Below are 18,320 nucleotides of genomic sequence, written 5' to 3'. Positions count from 1 at the left end.
GTAAAGGTCCATCAGCGAAAGATTGCTCTGGCTCCACACTGGAAGGGCCCTTTCCAAGTCCTGTTAATCACCAACACTGTCATGAAGTGCCAAAGACTGATTGCTTGGAACCCATGATTCTCACTGCAAAAAGACCCCTCCACCTCAGAAGGATTCTCCTACTGATGATTAGCCTATTTCTCCTTCTAGCTCTGCTGTGCCTTCTGGACAGCATGGAAAAAGGACAAGGTGAAGTGCTAGTAACCTCTCCCTTGTCCACCGACAGACCTACTGTGCCTTTGGATTTTTCTAGAAGAAGCAAAACCATTACAAGGTGATGTGCTGGTAACCTCTCCCCTGTAGGATACTGAACCACGACTGTTTCAGGAAAGAAGGAACACTCGCTCCACTGAAATTGCCAAAGTCCAGGTATTCCTGACTAGAAAGGACATTAAGAACTGACCCTGGTGAAGAAACAAAGAATTATACACTGGCAGGAAGAAATTTGTGGGACCCATGCTTGTGAATGTGGTATTGATCGGATTTTGGGGTTTATTCTACAGGCTGCGCCCTGTGTGTTGGATAAATCCTTCAGCATGTATTGCCCTCCCTAACTGGATTTTAAATGACAAGTACCAAAGGCATCTTGTTGCCACTGCCCCTGCCATCTCCTCCATTACACTATTACCCTTGTAATACATCCAAATACAGACAATGCCATATATTTGATAAAATCAATGGCCAAAATCACTTTAGTGATTTATTTAAAGATTGTTTGGAAAAAAGAGATTTTTAAAGTTCAGGATATCCCATATAAGCGAACAATTGAGTGGAGAATAAATGGATCAGTGGAAATAGAAATCTATGATATCACTACAAATGAACCCCAAGAATCTGTAATTGAAATTGATGGGTTCCATAGTGAAGTAGATATGATGGCTGTTCCTGGAGTTTGCAATGTGTTACATGAAAGAGGCCCTTATTGTTATTTAGTCACCCAATTATGATTAATTAAATGAATACCCAAAGAGTTTGTTCTGCCACTGGAAATTTTACCTGTATTGAAATTATTCCAGTAATTAATAATGTAACCTGTACCTTATTGCAATACACCCCCTCCTATGCTATTAGTGTTAATGCCTCTTCAAAGTACCTGAGATTAGTTAAATAACAGTACTACACCAAAGAGATGTATTAGGATATCGATGGACTGTGATTAATACTACACAGGGGGCTGTCATTAGATTAGCACAACAGAGGGCCTAGGTTATTTCCTCTAGAAGAAGAGGGACTTGACCAGATCCCTATGGGATGGGGCCAATAGGGCAGCAGCCATTTGGAATATTTTAAAAGCCAAGAACATGATGAGAAATTGGGCCAACTAGAGAAGGCCACTAGCCTTATTTCTGGAGCACAGCTAACCCAAATACAGGCTGGAGTTGGTGAGTTACATGTCATTTCTGCCTTTAATTCTATGACCCAGAAGTTACTGACAGAGATGGTATTGAATATCACTGAGGCTAGGAAGGCACTGCAGTGGGATCTAGCATGTTCAGAAATTCAAGATTTCCTGAATGACCAGCTGATGGCCATTCAGCATGATCTTGAGCACCAGGCTTGGCCCACTGCCCTTACAGACACATCAGGAGTACCATCTGATCTGTGGCCATGAAGACATACTTGGACACTTTCTGGGTGGAAGTGTGGACATTCACAGTGCTCCTTCCAAGCATTTGGACTGGTTAGGGGTGTGTGGGCTCCCACATACCGAATCCTGCCAGGTCCATGGGGAGGATGCATGTGGGATTTGGTTATTCACCGAGACATCTGGGAAATTAGACCACCTGGTATACCTAACTGATTTTTAGTCAGTGCTCCTAGAATAACACCTGACATTTTGGATAGGAATAGCGAGTCAATGGACATTTTGGCTGTTAGAACCCCTACAGCTTCAGTGTATCCATAAATTGAAGCCAGGGGAAGTTGTCACTGTTCATGACGACATTTGTTGGGAGGGTAGATGACAAGGAACTACCCTGACAGGACACCTACTTTTTCAAGCTAATGATAGTTGTGTGTATGTTAAAACCATCACATTGCAAGATATACATTTTAATCTCATTACCACTGCAGGCAATTATATTGTTTTCTGGCCTGCAGATAGAATTTTGCAAGTAGCCCTAGGTTCCAGATACCCTTTAATTGGACCAGCTTAGTGCCTGATCGGTTTCAAAATTTGCTTTCACTGTTAACAGAGATTCAAAGAATCTCTGAAATACAAAGGCAAATTCATATGCTTCAAAAAATATATCTATCGAGTTGAAAAGTATGTCTTTCATACAGCTTATAGAGTGTCTACTTTATGTACTAAGTATGACGTAGTGTGCTTTATAACTAAAACTGTACAACAACCCCATCATATTATTGCTATGGAAATGTTATTGCTTGTATTGCTATTAGTTAGCTTAGGATTATGTTGTTGTGGTAAAGGACGTGATAATAGTAATACCTTTCATGTCCATGGTAATCATGCATTGTCATTACATCCAATGAAAACCCCTAAGGTTGAAACATCTGATGTATAATCTGAAATCCATGGTTTAGTGCAAATAGAGGTTTGAAAATATTTGCTATACTAGAAGTGCAAAGGGGGCGGGAGCGTGGAAGTAGAGAAAGAACTGACAGGGATTTGTAGGGGATCTTAATGCATGACAGTCTCTGTTAGCAAGAGTTAGGCTAACTGTAACCCTAATAACGCGAGATTTGTAGAAGCGAGGATTGTGTGAGGCGAGTGGAAAAGAACTGTGAGAGAAGTTGTTTCGACATCGTGTAGATAATATGTAGATAATACGAAATGTAGACTGGAGTCTCTTAAGTGAGAAAAACAAGATATCAGGATGACTTATGTATAAACAAAATGCAGCTGTTGCTTATTATTGTCTGTAACAAAGGTATAAATGCTTGCTGTAATTGTTTACCTGTTAAGAGACCTGTCCGGGACTGGAGCAACCCTGTGTTCTAGGGCACTCCCTCCCTCAATTGCAATTGCTTGAGAAATAATAAAGTATCTGACTCTGCTGCACCCAAACAAAAAGTGAGAACTGAGTTTTTCTCCGACAACAGAAATCCCTACGTTTAGATTTCACGATACTTCCCATTATAAGAGATTCTTGAATCTTTTTTTGGGAGAAGCTCGAACATCTCCCTTTTTTGGAGCAGGCCCTTGAAATTCAGCAGGGGGGCTCACTAGAAATAGAAATGCCTTTTCTTGGATCCATCCAATTCTATTCAGGTTTGGCAGAGATATAAACGGTTGAAAAGTTCAATTTCCCTTTGCCTGCTCGCATTCCTCAGGAAAATCCTGGAAGCATGCCAAAGTAATAACTGAACATGAACCCTCTGATTCAGGGCTAAGCCTGTGCGTCACCAAAGGAAGGCATGGGAGGTGCCAAGGTAGCTGTGTGTGTGTGGGGGGGGTGGGGGAGGATGGCACATGAAGGGCCATCTCTCCCACATGGGGCAGCAACTCCTCGAATTCATGTGGGGTGCTAGGCTACCAGCAAACATCACTCAAACCTAACACCCAGCCCCAGCAGTCCATCCCAGCCTCCTGGATCACAGCTTTCTCCTGATGCCAGCTAACACAGTTAAACCTGTAGTTCAAGTCGCAGAAATTTGTGCTGCAGTGATGAAGGCCAAGGTTTCAAATGCTATGCGTGATTGGGGTTATTACAATTACATACAATAGAATCTGATCTCACCATTTGCCTTAAAAAAGAAATTAACGTTCATTTTTGTTTGTAAGTTGCAAAGAAATCAAACACTACAAAACTTTTTTGAAATGCAAAGTAAGTTTTCTACAGAAAAGTTACTTCTACTACATTGCATAAAGGCAGTAATTTCTATTTCTCATATCCTTATTAAATGCAAGGCCTTATTACTATTACTGTTACATAAAATACACAAATTACTATGTAAAAAGTTTAATGGTTCAGTGGAAACAACTTTTGGAAATTCCTGATTTCTCAGCCTTTTCACGCTGTAGACATTGGGTATAAGTCTATATCAGCAGTAATAAGACATGTTCAAAGACTTAACCATCTCTAGTATTTTACTTGGTGAGCATGTCTTGGAAAAAGGCCTTTTAAAAAGATTTCTCCTTTCTTTATCCTCTTCCACTTCTCTTTTTTGTTGCTTTAATGCTAATTTACACATTTGATGGACACCAACTCGAAAAAAATATCACTGTCTGAAAAATGTTGTACACAGTACAGTTACAAGTGACCCCTACGATTACTGTAAGCTAAGTTCCCTGTAAGCTGCATGGCTGTGAAGCAGCCTATTTAGCACCGCGCAGGCGCTCAGGGAACCCGCCCAGGGACCTGCCATGGCTGGGGAAGGGGCACCCCTTCCCTAGCCCCCCAACCGATCATGGGAGGGACGCCACTCCCCTGGTCCCCAACACAGCCTGCGGCATGGCCAGACCAGCCCGACCCTGGAGTGGCCCGGCCCCAGGCGTGGCGGTCACAGCAGCCCTCCCCTGGCCCAGACCTGCTGGGGCTGGGGGAAGGGCGCCTATCCTGCAGCCCCAGAGCTCCCACGGAGGGGAGAGTGTGCTGGGAGGAGTCCTCTCTCCTCACCGTAGCCCCAGAGCACCCTCCTGCACCCCAAACCTTTCATCCCTTATTAACTGCAGTGTCTACAAAAGAAAGCCCACAAGACATTAACTTAATTATGATCTGAGTGGGAGTTTAAGAACACCCAAATCCACACTTTCCAATGGAGTTTTTTCAAAGAGTAATTGTATATTAAGGCTTACTTGTTCACATCAAAGAGTCTAGTGAATACGCAATTAATATCTAAACATTCTGTGGAGTATTCCTAAAACAGCCATTTCCCTGCTTAGTCTAAACTCAATTCTTTTTGAAGAGATTATTAGCATTTAGATCGTTTACTCATTCCAGGAAGTGTTTGTATTCCAGACTAAGGTAACAATTTATCAGCAAAGGGTTATTTTAGACCCCAGTACATTTTATATATTCAAAAAAATGTTGGGTAAAACTTCGTTAAAAAGACACTTAAAAATAACTTATCTGAAACTTAAAACTTAATGTACAGTAATCTGTTTTAAGGATTAAACTCACTATACCCAGTAATAATTTAAATATATTGGGGTAAAATCTGTTTTCCACATATTGGAATGGTTCATTATCCTCTGTCATGATATCTGAGGTGCTCAAACTAACAGGACCTAGATTTAAACATTAAAGGCTGGTGCCTAGGCATTGTTGACAGAGGACTCAACTCTGGAACTCGGTCCTCTTGTTGGTCTGACAGAGCCCAACATTACAGGCCTTCAATGCCCACTGCAGGATTCATTTCATTTTGCAGGCATTTCTCAGAGGGCAATTGGGTAGGAAGAAGGGGGATTTTTCTGTAAGGGGATCTCTCTATTACAACAGAGGTGAAGTTGTTTGTATGTGCATAAATTATGTATACACTTCCTGAGTTTTATAAAAGGGTGTACTTTATTGTTATTCCTATTATTTCAGTGATTCCCAAAGGCCCCAATCATACATTTTTTCCCACAGGTCCCTCTGCACATACAGTGCATAAGATGGACAGTGCTCAGAAAATAAGGCATTCGTTCAGGATTTTCTTTTATCCTCTCATCATTCACTGCACTGAACACAGAATTTATTATTTCCTCAAACACTTGTCTTGCATTCATCACCATAATACTGAGCACCCCACGTTCATTTTTTAATTCAACTTTCTAGCACCCTAACAGAGAGAGAGGAGTTTTATCCAAATTTTACAGATAGGGAACTTCACACACAAAAATTATACTCATAACTATGTTTTTAAATCAGATGAGTTACACTGGTGCAAGCTTGTGTATAGATGCTTCCTCACAGGATGACACTGGCCCTTTAAGAGGGTAGAGGCCAGAGCAATTGTGATTGTCAGCTGACTGCTAATTGGGTTTTAGGGAAAGGCACCTGAACCATATAAATAGATACAGACTGACACAGAAAGCCCAGTGAGGAAATAGGTCAGCTAAGAGCAGGTAAGAACTGCCTGAGTCAGTCAAAAGAAGAGGAGCCAGAGGGCTGGAGAGGGCTAAAGGTAGAAGAACAGCACGAGGGAATTGCTTGCTGACTTCTAAGGCTAAAAGCCAACACTGAGGGCTGGAAAGACAGGGGAACAGCACAGAGGCTTACCGGCTCATGCCTCCAAACTGGAGAGCTGCATCCAGGGGAACAAAGAGAGTCAGGGGCAGTTAGGGATGCTTCCTTAGTGAGGATGAACTCCCAGCAGGGAAGCTGTGAGGGTTCCTGCTGGGAAGAGAAGGGTTGTACTCAAGCTGGAAGGGCTGTGGTGGCTGTCCTGGTAAAAGGACAGGAGGAGATCAAAGAGCTTGGGTGTGGTGGAAGACACAGAAGAATGATACGTGCTTATGGATGGACTAGAAGGTGTTGGATTTTAAAGACTACATGCCATGCACATTCACAGCCAGTGATAAATGAACTATACTTGCGGACTTGTTATGGACTATTTTACACTATATTTTTATAATAAACTGGCCCAAGGAAGTGTATTATTATGCAAGGGAGCTGTCACAGAGTTACCGCGGCCTCCAAAGAAAGGAGGCTGAGGCAGGTTTGCCTATCGTGGCGTGGTCTGCTGCAAGAGGAGCAGGGTGGATCGGCTTATGTGGCCTGCATCTTGCAGGAGGTCAGACTAGATGATCATAATGGTCCCTTCTGATCTTGAATTCTATGATTCTATGAAGAGGGCACCTTAGGTGGGAGCCATGCCATGCCAATACTATTTTGGTTCAATAGTTTATTTCAGTTGAAGCTTTTTTAAAAACCAGATTAAGTGTCTACACACAAACTCCCAACAGTTTAACTCAATGGGTTTAAAAACTGATTTTAAGTTAAACCAGTGAAATGTCTGAATTTAATCAAGGCTACAGAAATCAAAACCAAAAATTTCAAGTGTCTATTAATTTCCTGTGTCTTTATTTTGTGCTGCCCAATTTAAAACATCAAGAGCTTAATATTTCAGAGATGCTGAGCACCTACAGTTATCATTGACTTCAACTGGAGTACACTGCACTCCTCAAAACCAGGACCTGATTGTCTCAAACTGGGCACACAGAAAGTCAGTTGCCATTTGTTATAAGTCATGTTTTCCAGACCTCAAATAATTTTTGTATCTTTTCTGAATGATTTTTCAAATTTTCAATATCTTTTTAAAGAATGTGGCTACAATATTCCAGCAGTTGTCTCAGAAATGCTATATACTAATTTAACATCACCTCCATGCGCCTGCTCAATATTCCTGGTTACACAAGGAACTACATTAGTTCTTTTGGCCACTGCACTGGGAGCTCACATTCTCTTGTTATCTAACATGAATAAGGATATGATTTTGCCACAGTAATCATGGAAACGATGAATTTGAATAAAGTCTGTGAAATGCCCTCAGAGTAAAATGCCCCCAAACTAAGTGGTGTTGCTTTATAGCCCTCCACTCCTCTGTGTCCATCTATGGCAGGGCGGATGTGCCAAACTTCAGTGGCACTGTGACTCCGTGCGTTAGGTCGCAATGCCCAGAGTAGGGAGCCAAACCCAGCCCTGCGGGACAGGAGCTGCCACTGTGGCGTAAACGTTGGGTAGGACAAATTTTCCGTCAGTGTAATTAAGCACTGGAATAAATGGTCTAGGGAGGTTGTGGAATCTCCATCATTGGAGATTTTTAAGAGCAAGTTAGACAAACACCTGTCAGGGATGGTCTAGATAATACTTAGTTCTCCCATAAGTGCAGGGGACTGGACTACATGACCACTTGAGGTCTCTTCCAGTCCTGTGATTACAGGATAAAGACTCTGGACCACAGTTAAGACTCCAGGCCTCAATAGTTGCAAGGAAAACAGAGCTGGTCAGGAATTTTCAGTCTTTTTTTTTTTTTAAATAATCAGAAAATAACAAATTGTCAAAACCAAAATTGTTAGCAGGAAAAAGGATCAGTTTTGATGAATATCCTGATTCTAAAACTTACTGGAAAAAAAATTCAAAAAATTGTTAAAATGGGATGTTTTGACATTTTCTAAATGAAAAGTTGATTCTGAATAACTTCCATTGGAAATTTTAGTGAATTCATACTAAAAAGAATTTAAAAATAAAAAGTGAAATCAAAATGAAATATTTCAATTAACCTGATCTGAAATATTTTTGGATTATTGGTTCACAAAAATTTGAGATTGACTTCTTGTCCTGATTCAGGACAGGAAAAATATTCTAAATTTCATGGGACTAGAAAACCATTTCCTGCCCAGCTGTAGAAGACAGAGAATCCTAAATTCAGACCCGAGTGGACAGATGAAATCATATTCATCTGTTTCCAAAAATGTATTATGTACAGGTGTACACATTACAAATATGTCCTCTTAGTGGTGTGAAAACTTAAATAAGCTTTCTAAATATATATTTAAGAATAGCTATCAGAGTTCCTCTTTGTAAGAGGATTCCCTCAAAATACTCTAGTTATTAACTACCATTGTTCAAGTGGACTGTTGAAACTAAGGCTTGGGCTACACTACAAAGTTAAGTTGTGTCTAAATCAAATTCGTCTCTAGCCAGCATAAGTGCCTTATACCATCAACACAGTACCCCTGCCCCTCCACCAAAATGCCACAGTTGCTCTACTTAAGTCGATGCAATATGAGTGAAGACATTGCATGATAGGTGTTGACTTTAACAGTCCTCTAGTCACTGTCCCACAATACCCCATTCCATGCAAGAGTGACACTTTGATCACAGTTTTAAAGTCCACTGACCAGGGGTTGGAGAGACTGGAAGCCACCCTCTTTAAAACCTTCCGTACCTTTGAAATTTTTCGAATTGTCCAACTTGGCAAGCAGACCTAGCAGATCAGCTTTGTTGTGTGCAGCTGCCCAATAGACCATGCCAGCTCCATGCACACAGAGAGGTACTAGACACGTTCCTGGCTGGAGCAGACAGGAAGTATTGGCTCTCTTGAGCCAGTGGGGAGATAGACTATGGAAGCACAGCTACGTACCAGACACAGAAACACAGACAACTACAAGTAGATTGCATGGGGGAGGTGCAGGCAAAGGAGTCTGACAGGAATCATCAGCAGTACTATGGGAAAGTAAAGGAACTTTGCCAGGGATTCTACAAGGCTAGGGACAGCAACAATAGATCTGGTACTGTGTTGGAGAACTGGCACTTCTACAACAAATTGCATGCAATACTTGGTGGAGATGCCACCAGCAGCCTGCAGCTCACAGATTACTGTACTTGAGAATAACAGAAACTTTCAAATAGTATATGGTTTAAAGTTGTTTTGAAGTCACTCTAAGTAAGAAAAATATATAATATTGCATATACACACACACACACACACCCCACTCCCAGTACTGGGTTTAGATTTTTCCATAGTGGGGTGGTCAGCACTGTAGGATTTGGGTGCCAAGGCTCATATAACATAAAATGTAGCTGTGTACATTCTGCACTATTCAAACCAACAATAGACTACAACCAAATGTGCATAAATCAGACAGGTTCTATTTAGTTACAGTGGATGTGTGGTGGCAGAAGCAAATTAACTATGGAAAAGAATGGAACAGAGCCATGAGGACAATACTTAGAAACAAAGTATCAAAAAAGGAAGGGAAGTATACTTTAACAAATAAAATAATTAAAAGTCAAGTTTACCTTTTGCTATACATGTACCCTTAAGATCAGGTTTAAAAAAAAATAAAAATAAAAACCCACACACTGTATTGCAAGGCATCTGTTAACTGAACTTCCCAAATAGAGAGATACCATGTATCACTATCAGAGGGGTAGCCGTGTTAGTCTGGATCTGTAAAAGCTCATGCTCCCAAACGTCTGTTAGTCTATAAGGTGCCACAAGACTCTTTGCTGCTTTTACATGTATCACTAATGATTTAATCAGATGGGCCTTCATTCAACAACTGAATGAATCTGCACTGGTATCACCACCACTTTCAAGACAAAACTTTTCAGTTCATTTCCAAACTTTCAGAATTATATACTGTTTTATAAATCCTTCTGGATTTTTCTAAAATGTAGCATAAAGGCACCACATATTCCTTTAAAGGCTTATTTATCCACAATTTTCCAAGCAAATTTAAAGCCACATTTTCCAAGCAACTCCTAAAATATTAAAATGAGATCTCTAATTTAGCTAGCATCATAAAACAGATGTGCAGAACACAACATTTAGAAAAATTAGCTCTTTTCCATGCTGTTTGAAATCTAGGGTAAGGTCTGTAGATTTGTTCCCTAATTATTAATGCTTTTTCAGACTATTTTGTACTGAAGTTAAAAATAAGAATCACAGAAGCAATCAGAAGTTTCCCCTGGGTAAAGGAAAGGAAGGCTGCTGCTGAACCTGAGATTTAGGTTGTTTTTCATTCTCGCTTTCAATATTCTTTTATGGCACATTAATTTTGGGTTGACTTTTATTCACCCATGATAATTACGTATCCACCTTACCCCAACTCGAAGACTTTAAACAACAAAATGCCACCTGGAAGTTGGATATACATTTGGCTTGTGTATGTCTCTCACCTCCCAAATTATAGCCATGCAGATGAACAAAATACGGTATATTCGTGTGTTATCCAGTAAAACTTGGCCAAACTATACTGAAAGCATAAGTACAGATCTTATGTTTATTAGCTAGGACTTGGGGCCTGTAACTATTCCAGAACTTAAATCTATTAATAAACCAGTGGCAGTGCTATCTGCTGACCAGACAACCTTGATAATACAAGAGCAAAGCTGGGATTATACAAGAATTCTTTTACATTTTTCAGTTTAGATTTGTTGATGTTTATCTTGGGACATCTAACTGATGTCCACATACTATAATAAAACTTAACCATTTTAACTCCTTGTAAAGGGTGGCTATTTTAGAATTCTTGCTCTCTAGATGTAAAGTATTAACAGTTTTCTTCTAGTGCACAATGCTATGTCGTTAGTTACAACATATAGTCACTAGCAACTGTGAAATCAATGAAGGCACAAGAAGAAAGGGGTGCATACATCTTGGAATTTCATCATAGTGGACAAGTTCTGTTTCTAGTTCACCTGTTCCATCACAAAGCAGTTTTTGTTACTTCCACTGTAATAAGAGTTTATCCTCTAGGCCAGGGGTAGGCAACCTATGGCACGCATGCTGAAGGCGGCACGCGAGCTGATTTTCAGTGGTACTCACACCACCCTGGTCCTGGCCACCGGTCCAGGGGGCTCTGCATTTTAATTTAATTTTAAATGAAGCTTCTTAAACATTTTTAAAACCTTATTTATTTTACATGCAACAATAGTTTAGCTATATATTATAGACTTATAGAAAGAGACCTTCTAAAAACATTAAAATGTATTACTGGCACGCAAAACCATAAATTAGAGTGAATAAATGAAGACTCGGCACACCACGTCTGAAAGGTTGCCGACCCCTGCTCTAGGCATTTTTACTACACTCAGCATTGTGGTATCCAGCGGCCTAACAAGAACTGCTGGTAGGTCACATACACTTAACTAAAAATGCTAAAACAACTGTTATGAAAATTTCTCCCTATCCTCTGACAAAAGTCCCCTTCTCTTGGTCTTAAAACGAATGGATCATCTTCATTTTTTCCTCAGATTGAGAGGCAAGTCTCAGGATGACAGTGTCATATAGTAAAACAATTAGGACTCAAGACTCTTGTAGTTTAATTCTTGTTGAGGCCTCAATCTAGGCACCATCTGGGCACATGTTTTTGGTGCACCAAATCCTGCCTGTGCAGGTGTCAGCATGCATACAGAGGTGCATCCATAAGAGGACGCCAAGATTTGTATATCACGCCTCAGAGTTCTACCTTCCAGTCAGACATTGTGTGGCCCTGAATTCCACTTCCTGTAAAATGAGGTTGTAATCCTTACAGTCCTCAGGTGTTGTGAGGATTAAACATTTGTATAGTATTTTACTTGTTCAAAGTGCTAAGTACAACATATTACAACTCTACCTCGATATAACATGAACCGATATAACACGAATTTGGATATAATACAGTAAAGCAGTGCTCCGGGGGCGGGAAAAGGGGGGGGGGCTGCGCACTCCGGTGGATCAAAATATCGAGGTAGAGGTGCATATTTGCTATGTGATACTCACTTTTATGGGTCATCACTGGGCACCTGTTTATGAGCTCTAAAATGACCACAACCGTAACTTTTACCATGGGGGTAAGGGCTAGCTACAAGCCATATCTCAAAAGACACTTAATTGTTTGATTACTGAACATAGGCAAACATTAAACAACTTTCAGAGTCTTCTTCAAATACAAAAGTACTTCCAATTCCTTAATACAGAAAAACTGTTTGGAAATGATGGAACTAAATGTTTAAAAGGAAGAGGAATGTGTAATTCTGAGTCAAGACATTTCATAGAGTCACAGAAACGTAGAACTGGAAGGGACCTCAATAAGTCATCTAGTCCAGTCCCCTGCACTGAGACAGGACTATCTAGACCAGGGGTTCTCACAACAATTTTTTTTGGTGGCCTCAGAGTGTGGCCATGAACTCTTGCTAGTGGCCACTCTGACAATTTTTCCTAAAATACTAAACTTTAGGAAAAAAATAAATATGCCCACATACAAGTCCAAATCATTGTAATTTATTTATGTAGGATTTTATTTGCAAACTCAACAACAACGTACAGTTTCCTCTATTCTTTACTTTACCAAGACAGAATAGAAACAAAAATAAGGTGCTTTCCATGCTGTTGTTTTCTTTTGCTCCCCCCTTTTTTGTTGGGGACTTGCTAGCTAGACTTTTAGGCTGCGGGAAGCGGCAGCCAGCACATCCCTCAGCCCACGCCACTTCCCACAGCCTCCACTGGCCTGGAGCAGCGAACCGCGGCCAGCGGGAGCCGCGATTGGCCAAACCTGTGGATGTGGCAGGTAAACAATCTGGCCTGGCCCACCAGGGTGCTTATCCTGGCAGGCCGCATGCCAAAGGTTGCCAATCCCTACCCTAAAGCATCTCATGCCCCCCACAGAATACATTCCATGGTCATCCTCCCAGAGGAGCCCCCCCCTCCAGTTTGAGAACCTCTTATCTTGTTTATAAAAAAGGAAATCCTTTGGAAGAGAGATAAAAGCTAAAGTACCTTCTACAGATTTCTGGTGAGACTCAAGGTGGAGATCAAAAAGATGCCATGATGCCTTTCCAACACAGTGTTCTTGGAAAACATTCCTTCCCAATAAAACACTTTACAGTCTCCAAGACAGTGTGTGGACCAGACTTCAGTAGGATACAGGCTAACTATCAGTATTTAGCAAATGACTCTGTAAAGCTCTGAGCTACTGGTTATCTTATATATGAAAGGTGCTATACAAGGCTATGTTCACTTCTGTACGGTTACTGTGTTCAGAAGAAAAGATCTTGTTCTTTCAGCAGTAATTAATCTGCTAAGGAGTTAAAAACACAAAGATTGTAATGATGCCAATGTTTGTTAAGTCTAGATTCCGCAAGTCATTCTGCGCGTGTAAATTCTACTGAGTTAAATGGGGGTCTGCCCATGCACACAACACTTTGACTTAAACAGGGACTTCACAAGGGCAGAGGGATACAGCTGTATGGAACAACTACTTGCAAGATAAGGGCCTTGATGAGCAAGTTAATATACCTCCACTGAACCCTTTTGGAAAACACAGATTGCTCCTGAGAAAATCCACTCTGCCTCCACAAACTGATCCACAAATACTCTTAGAAACTCCTTCTTAATCAATTACATACCAACTGCAAAGAATTTAAGACAATTCTTCTATAGCCAACCTTTCAGTGTAACACTCAAGTGGGAAACACTTTTCTTCAAACTAAGTAAAACATAAATGGACAATTGAATTTATTTCATGTGTAATCAATACCAAAGATGTAATACAGGTCACAAATGCAGCACTGATGTTAATGTAACAGCCACTGGATTGTAGCATCACTTAAGTTAGTTTAATAAATTTAAAAAAGGGTCTTTTATGCCTAAACACGATAATGTATGCGTAAGAATATGGATAATAATGAGCAGCAGCTAGATACCACAGTAATGGATGCATTATAAGTGCATTAAATAGGATGGATGGAGGAGAAAACAGAGACCTGCAAAAATAGACACATTAAATGGAAGCATTACAATATAGTTTAAAAACTCTCCATTTGACTGTGATAAATTAATTCGAATTTATCAACTGCCACCAAAGTTTGGATTAAATTTAGACTAACCTAAAATTCACTTTACAAAAGCTGATTGGTTCCTCAGGTTTGGAATACCTAAACTCCCTGGCAGCTCAGGTTCACAGCCCTTCGTCTATCTATACATGGTTACTGTGCCCACTATTGCACTATTTAGGCATTTCTGAGAGGGGGAATAGCACAGAGTTTACTATATAGATCAGAGAGGGCCAGCTCTACCTGCCTGTTAGTGGTCCCACAGCCTCTCTCATAAGATTAGGGTTTTGCCTCTTTCCTCCCACCCAGACAACTTTGTGCCAGCTGACTGCCACCCTAACCCCACCTCCCCTCCCCGGCCTATAAGGGTTGCAATACTTATGTAGTTTGTAAAGTGCTTTGGGGTCCCGAAGGGTAAAAGCTGCCCTAAGCTCTAGGGAGCGGTACACCTAGGGATCGCCCCAGGGGCCAGGTGCAGGAAGGTGGTGGGGAGTCTCCGAACATCCCCAGCTCCGCACGGGGCTCGCTCACCTCTTCCACCTCAATCTCCTTGTAATCAATTTCTTCGAAGTTGAGGACCGGGGGAGTTTCGATCATTTCAGCGGAGGTGGCAGCAGACATCCCTTCACTGGCAACCGCGGCAGGAAAGGGCAGGGCCGGGGCAGAGGAGCGGCTCAGGCGGGCCGCCGCGGCGGCCCCCAGCTGCACAGGCTCTGGGGAGCGAGGGCCTGGCGGAGGCGCCTCCTGGGCCGCCGCGCGGGGCGAGGCCGCATCCGCGGCGATCCCCGGCTACTGGGGCCGCGCGGAGCCCCCGGCCGGGGGGGTCTCGCTCCGCATCCTGCGCCTCACGCGCCCGCCCGCCCTAGGCCGCGGCCTCGCCTGGGCTGCGCGTCCCCAGCAGAGGAGACGGGACGGGACGGCCCCGTGGGCGGGGGCCCGCCGCCTCCACCAGCCCCGGCGGAGAGGGGACGAGACGGGAAGGAGCCGCTCAGAGCCGAGCTCCAGCCGCCGCTACTGACAGAGGAGCCGCTTCCCGCTGCCCGGGCGAGGGGGGAGCCTCCGGCTGCGGCTGCTGCTAAGGCCGCCGAAGCGGGGCCGGGGCCATGGCCTGGCGGCGGCGGCTGCTGCTCCTCCCCCCGCGCGCGGCCGGCGGCGTCCCTGCTCGGGCCCCGCCCCCCTTCCCGCCCCGCCGGAGGCCGCGCGCCAGGGGGAGCCGCCCCCCGAGCCGCACAGGCGGCTGGGACACGCACCGCGGAGCGCGCCCGGCCTCCCCCGCTGGAGGGGAGTGGCGTAATGGGCACAGCAACGGCAGGGGGAAGTCGTCGTAAGACCCCCGCCGCCCACATACACCCGCAGCACGTACATTAGGGGGTTGATTTACAAGTGGCGTCCCTTGGGAGGGACTGCAGCACACACAGCGACCGTCCCACCCCACCCCACCCCCCAGCAGACAGAAAGGCGGTTGTAACACACGCAATCTACACCAATACCCCCTCTTCCCCCCCCCACCCACTACCTCAGTCATCCACCCCACAGAGCGAGGGTGTCACATTCCAGGGCGCAGGTCAGCCAGTGAGAGGTTGCATCACTGCTTGCCCTGTGACCTTGGGTGCCTCACAATGCTTTGCTTCTGTAACACTTAGCCTGGGCTGCTCACAACCAGCCTAGTGAACCTACTAGCGTGCAGGTCACACCCCGAATGTCTGTGTCTAGCTGCAATCCTGGTCCAGCAGCTCTGACCTCAGTAGCCTGTCAGTATCACTGCAGTCACACACTGGCTTCCACCAGCCTTGGTTACTACTTGCAGAGTTATCACAAAAGGCTCCCAGTCCTATAAAAATTGTTCCAACACCACTGTGCAAAATGTATGCAAGGATATTATTTAAAAAAATAGGTATTTATACTGAAAACTGTGTTCTTATGGTATGTAAATTAATACAGGTTACCAAAAGGTGATAAGTTCTGCTCAGGCAGGGGTAGTAGACACTTATCTCCCTGGCTGTTCATTGTGTATTGTATATCTTGCAGTGTATCTCTATTTGCATACTAATAGAGATTGTGAATTTTGCAAGAGATTACAGAAACTACAGGAAAGGCGAGTGCCCTGATTATGATGAAGATTAAAGAATTAGTCTGGTGTATCAGGAGAATGCAAGGAGACACACAGTATCCTTCATCTGGTGGACAAGCTGCCAGTGTGATTGCCATATGAATAGAGGGTCACAGCTGTCCTATCTGGGAGAAAGACTTTGGGTGAGATAACTTTTATGAGAGACAGGAGAATGTGTTGTTATTTAATTCTAGGCTCTAGAAGACGTATCATGATTTTGTTTTAGATGTAACCAATTGTTTCCAATACTTCTACCTCCTTGCTATTACTTGATCTCTGTTCTTTGTTAAATACACTAATACTAGTTTTCACTATAAACAAATCTAAGTGCCATGAGTTAAGTGGAGTGGTGATCCTAAAGTGAAACTGGTAAGCTGAGGTATATTGTTCCTTTGGGAATATTGTATCTGTAAATACTGTGAATGTCCATTGGAACAAGGTCTGGACACTCCAGGGAAACACTTTGAGGGCAGCTCGTAGCAAGGTGCCTCACAACCTTGGGCACCTCCAGGAAGCATCACACCAAATAACTACCTACCACAGAGATAGCAACAAAGGAGCTGTTTGCAGCTCCTTCATCCTGGGGCCAGTTCTATGATTTTGTTGTTCTCACACTTTGGACAGGGCCGGCTCCAGACCCCAGCGTGACAAGCACACGCGTGGGGCGGCACTTGCCGGCAGGGGCGGCAGATTGGGCCGGCGGACCTGCCGCAGTCACGCCTGCAGGAGGTCCACCGGAGCCCCGGGATGACCGGACCTGCCGCAGGCATGACTGCGGAGGGGGCGCTCCTCCCGCGGCTCTAGTGGACCTCCCGCAGGCGTGACTGCGGACGGTTCGCTGGTCGCGCGGGTCGGCTGGACCTCCCGCAGGCATGCTTGCGGCAGCTCAACCACAGCCGCCGGACCAGCGAACCACCTGCAGCTGCAGGAGGTCCAACCGAGCCGTGCGACTAGCGGACCCTCACCAGTCAAGCCCGCGGGAGGTCCGCTGCTCCCGGGGCTCTGGGGCGCCTCCCACGCATGACTGCTTGGGGCGGCGGAATATGTAGAGCCGCCCCTGACTTTGGAAATCCACAAGTAGCCAGTAGATCCTGCAAAAACGTAGTATGTGATCATGTAATTAAGGATGGTCTCATAATGCATATTGCACAAGGAGCTCTAATTAAGGTAGCACACACAACCTTAATTCTGGCTTTTCCTAGCTTTTGAGTGCTTGACTTTGCTGCCTTACTGTCATTTTGTATGACATTTCTAAGGTTTTAAAAAAAGAAACTAGAAAAACAGAAATTCCATCATGTGGAACCACTGACACCCACATGGTTCACCAGCAGGGCTGGAACCCTTAGAGTAACTGAAAACAGTAGTAGATTGTCATCGTTTCCTAAAGGGAGATGAGGCACATATTTTGTTAGTGGATTACACAGATATTTGGTTACAGCAGAAAATATAGACATTCAGGAATCCTGGGTTCTATTCCAAGTTCTGAGTGGAGTATACAGTAGTGGTTCCAGACCCTTCTGCTCCAGTTTCCCCCAAGTCTGGCCCCTTTGGTTGCAGGCCTCTCCAGCTTGCCTTTATTCCAGTTTCCCACCAGACCTCCTTGGCTCCTTGTTGGAATTCTATTCTTCTTCTGCCCCTTCTTGGCTCCTGGTCCCATTCCTTCTCCTCCATCTTCTTGGCCCAGCCCTCCCCCCACTTGGCTCCTTGGCCCAGTTTCCCCACCTTGGTTCTTCATCCCAGTATCTCCCAGTCCTTTGTCCCACCCCCAGGCCCAGCTCCTCATCCCTCTCCATTTCAGTTAGGCTGTTTCCTGCTGCTACTCACTGCCTGGGTACCAGCAATGGGAGCACTGAGAGTGCTAGAGAGACAGACTCCCTGCTGTCAGTTCAAGTGCTTGGCAGCACAGTGGGCCCTGATTACTTCAAGGTAAGTACTGGTTAGTCCCTGAAGCCCTGGAAAGGGAC

At 43.9% G+C, this 18,320-nt stretch overlaps 1 protein-coding gene across 11 annotated transcripts in view; it reads right to left on the bottom strand.

Moving 5' to 3' along the window:
* Positions 1 to 18,320, bottom strand: part of MAP3K7 (mitogen-activated protein kinase kinase kinase 7) — an 81,501-nt gene that overhangs the window by 56,023 nt on the left and 7,158 nt on the right. For 6 of the 11 annotated variants that reach the window (XM_039529119.1, XM_039529120.1, XM_039529116.1 and 3 more), the window contains exon 1: positions 14,778 to 15,377. The exons of 2 other annotated variants lie outside the window; for them this stretch is intronic. In XM_039529119.1, coding sequence (XP_039385053.1) covers positions 14,778 to 14,867 — 90 coding nt within the window. In that variant the 5' untranslated portion in view covers positions 14,868 to 15,377. Of the gene's footprint in view, positions 1 to 14,777; positions 15,379 to 15,762; positions 15,839 to 18,320 lie in introns of those variants that run through there. 3 more of the 11 variants (XM_039529114.1, XM_039529115.1, XM_039529118.1) reach the window with 2 other exon arrangements.

Source organism: Mauremys reevesii, linkage group 3 (genome assembly GCF_016161935.1).
Source record: "Mauremys reevesii isolate NIE-2019 linkage group 3, ASM1616193v1, whole genome shotgun sequence".
Lineage (NCBI taxonomy): Eukaryota > Metazoa > Chordata > Testudines > Geoemydidae > Mauremys > Mauremys reevesii.
This window is presented reverse-complemented; position numbering and strand designations above follow the sequence as displayed.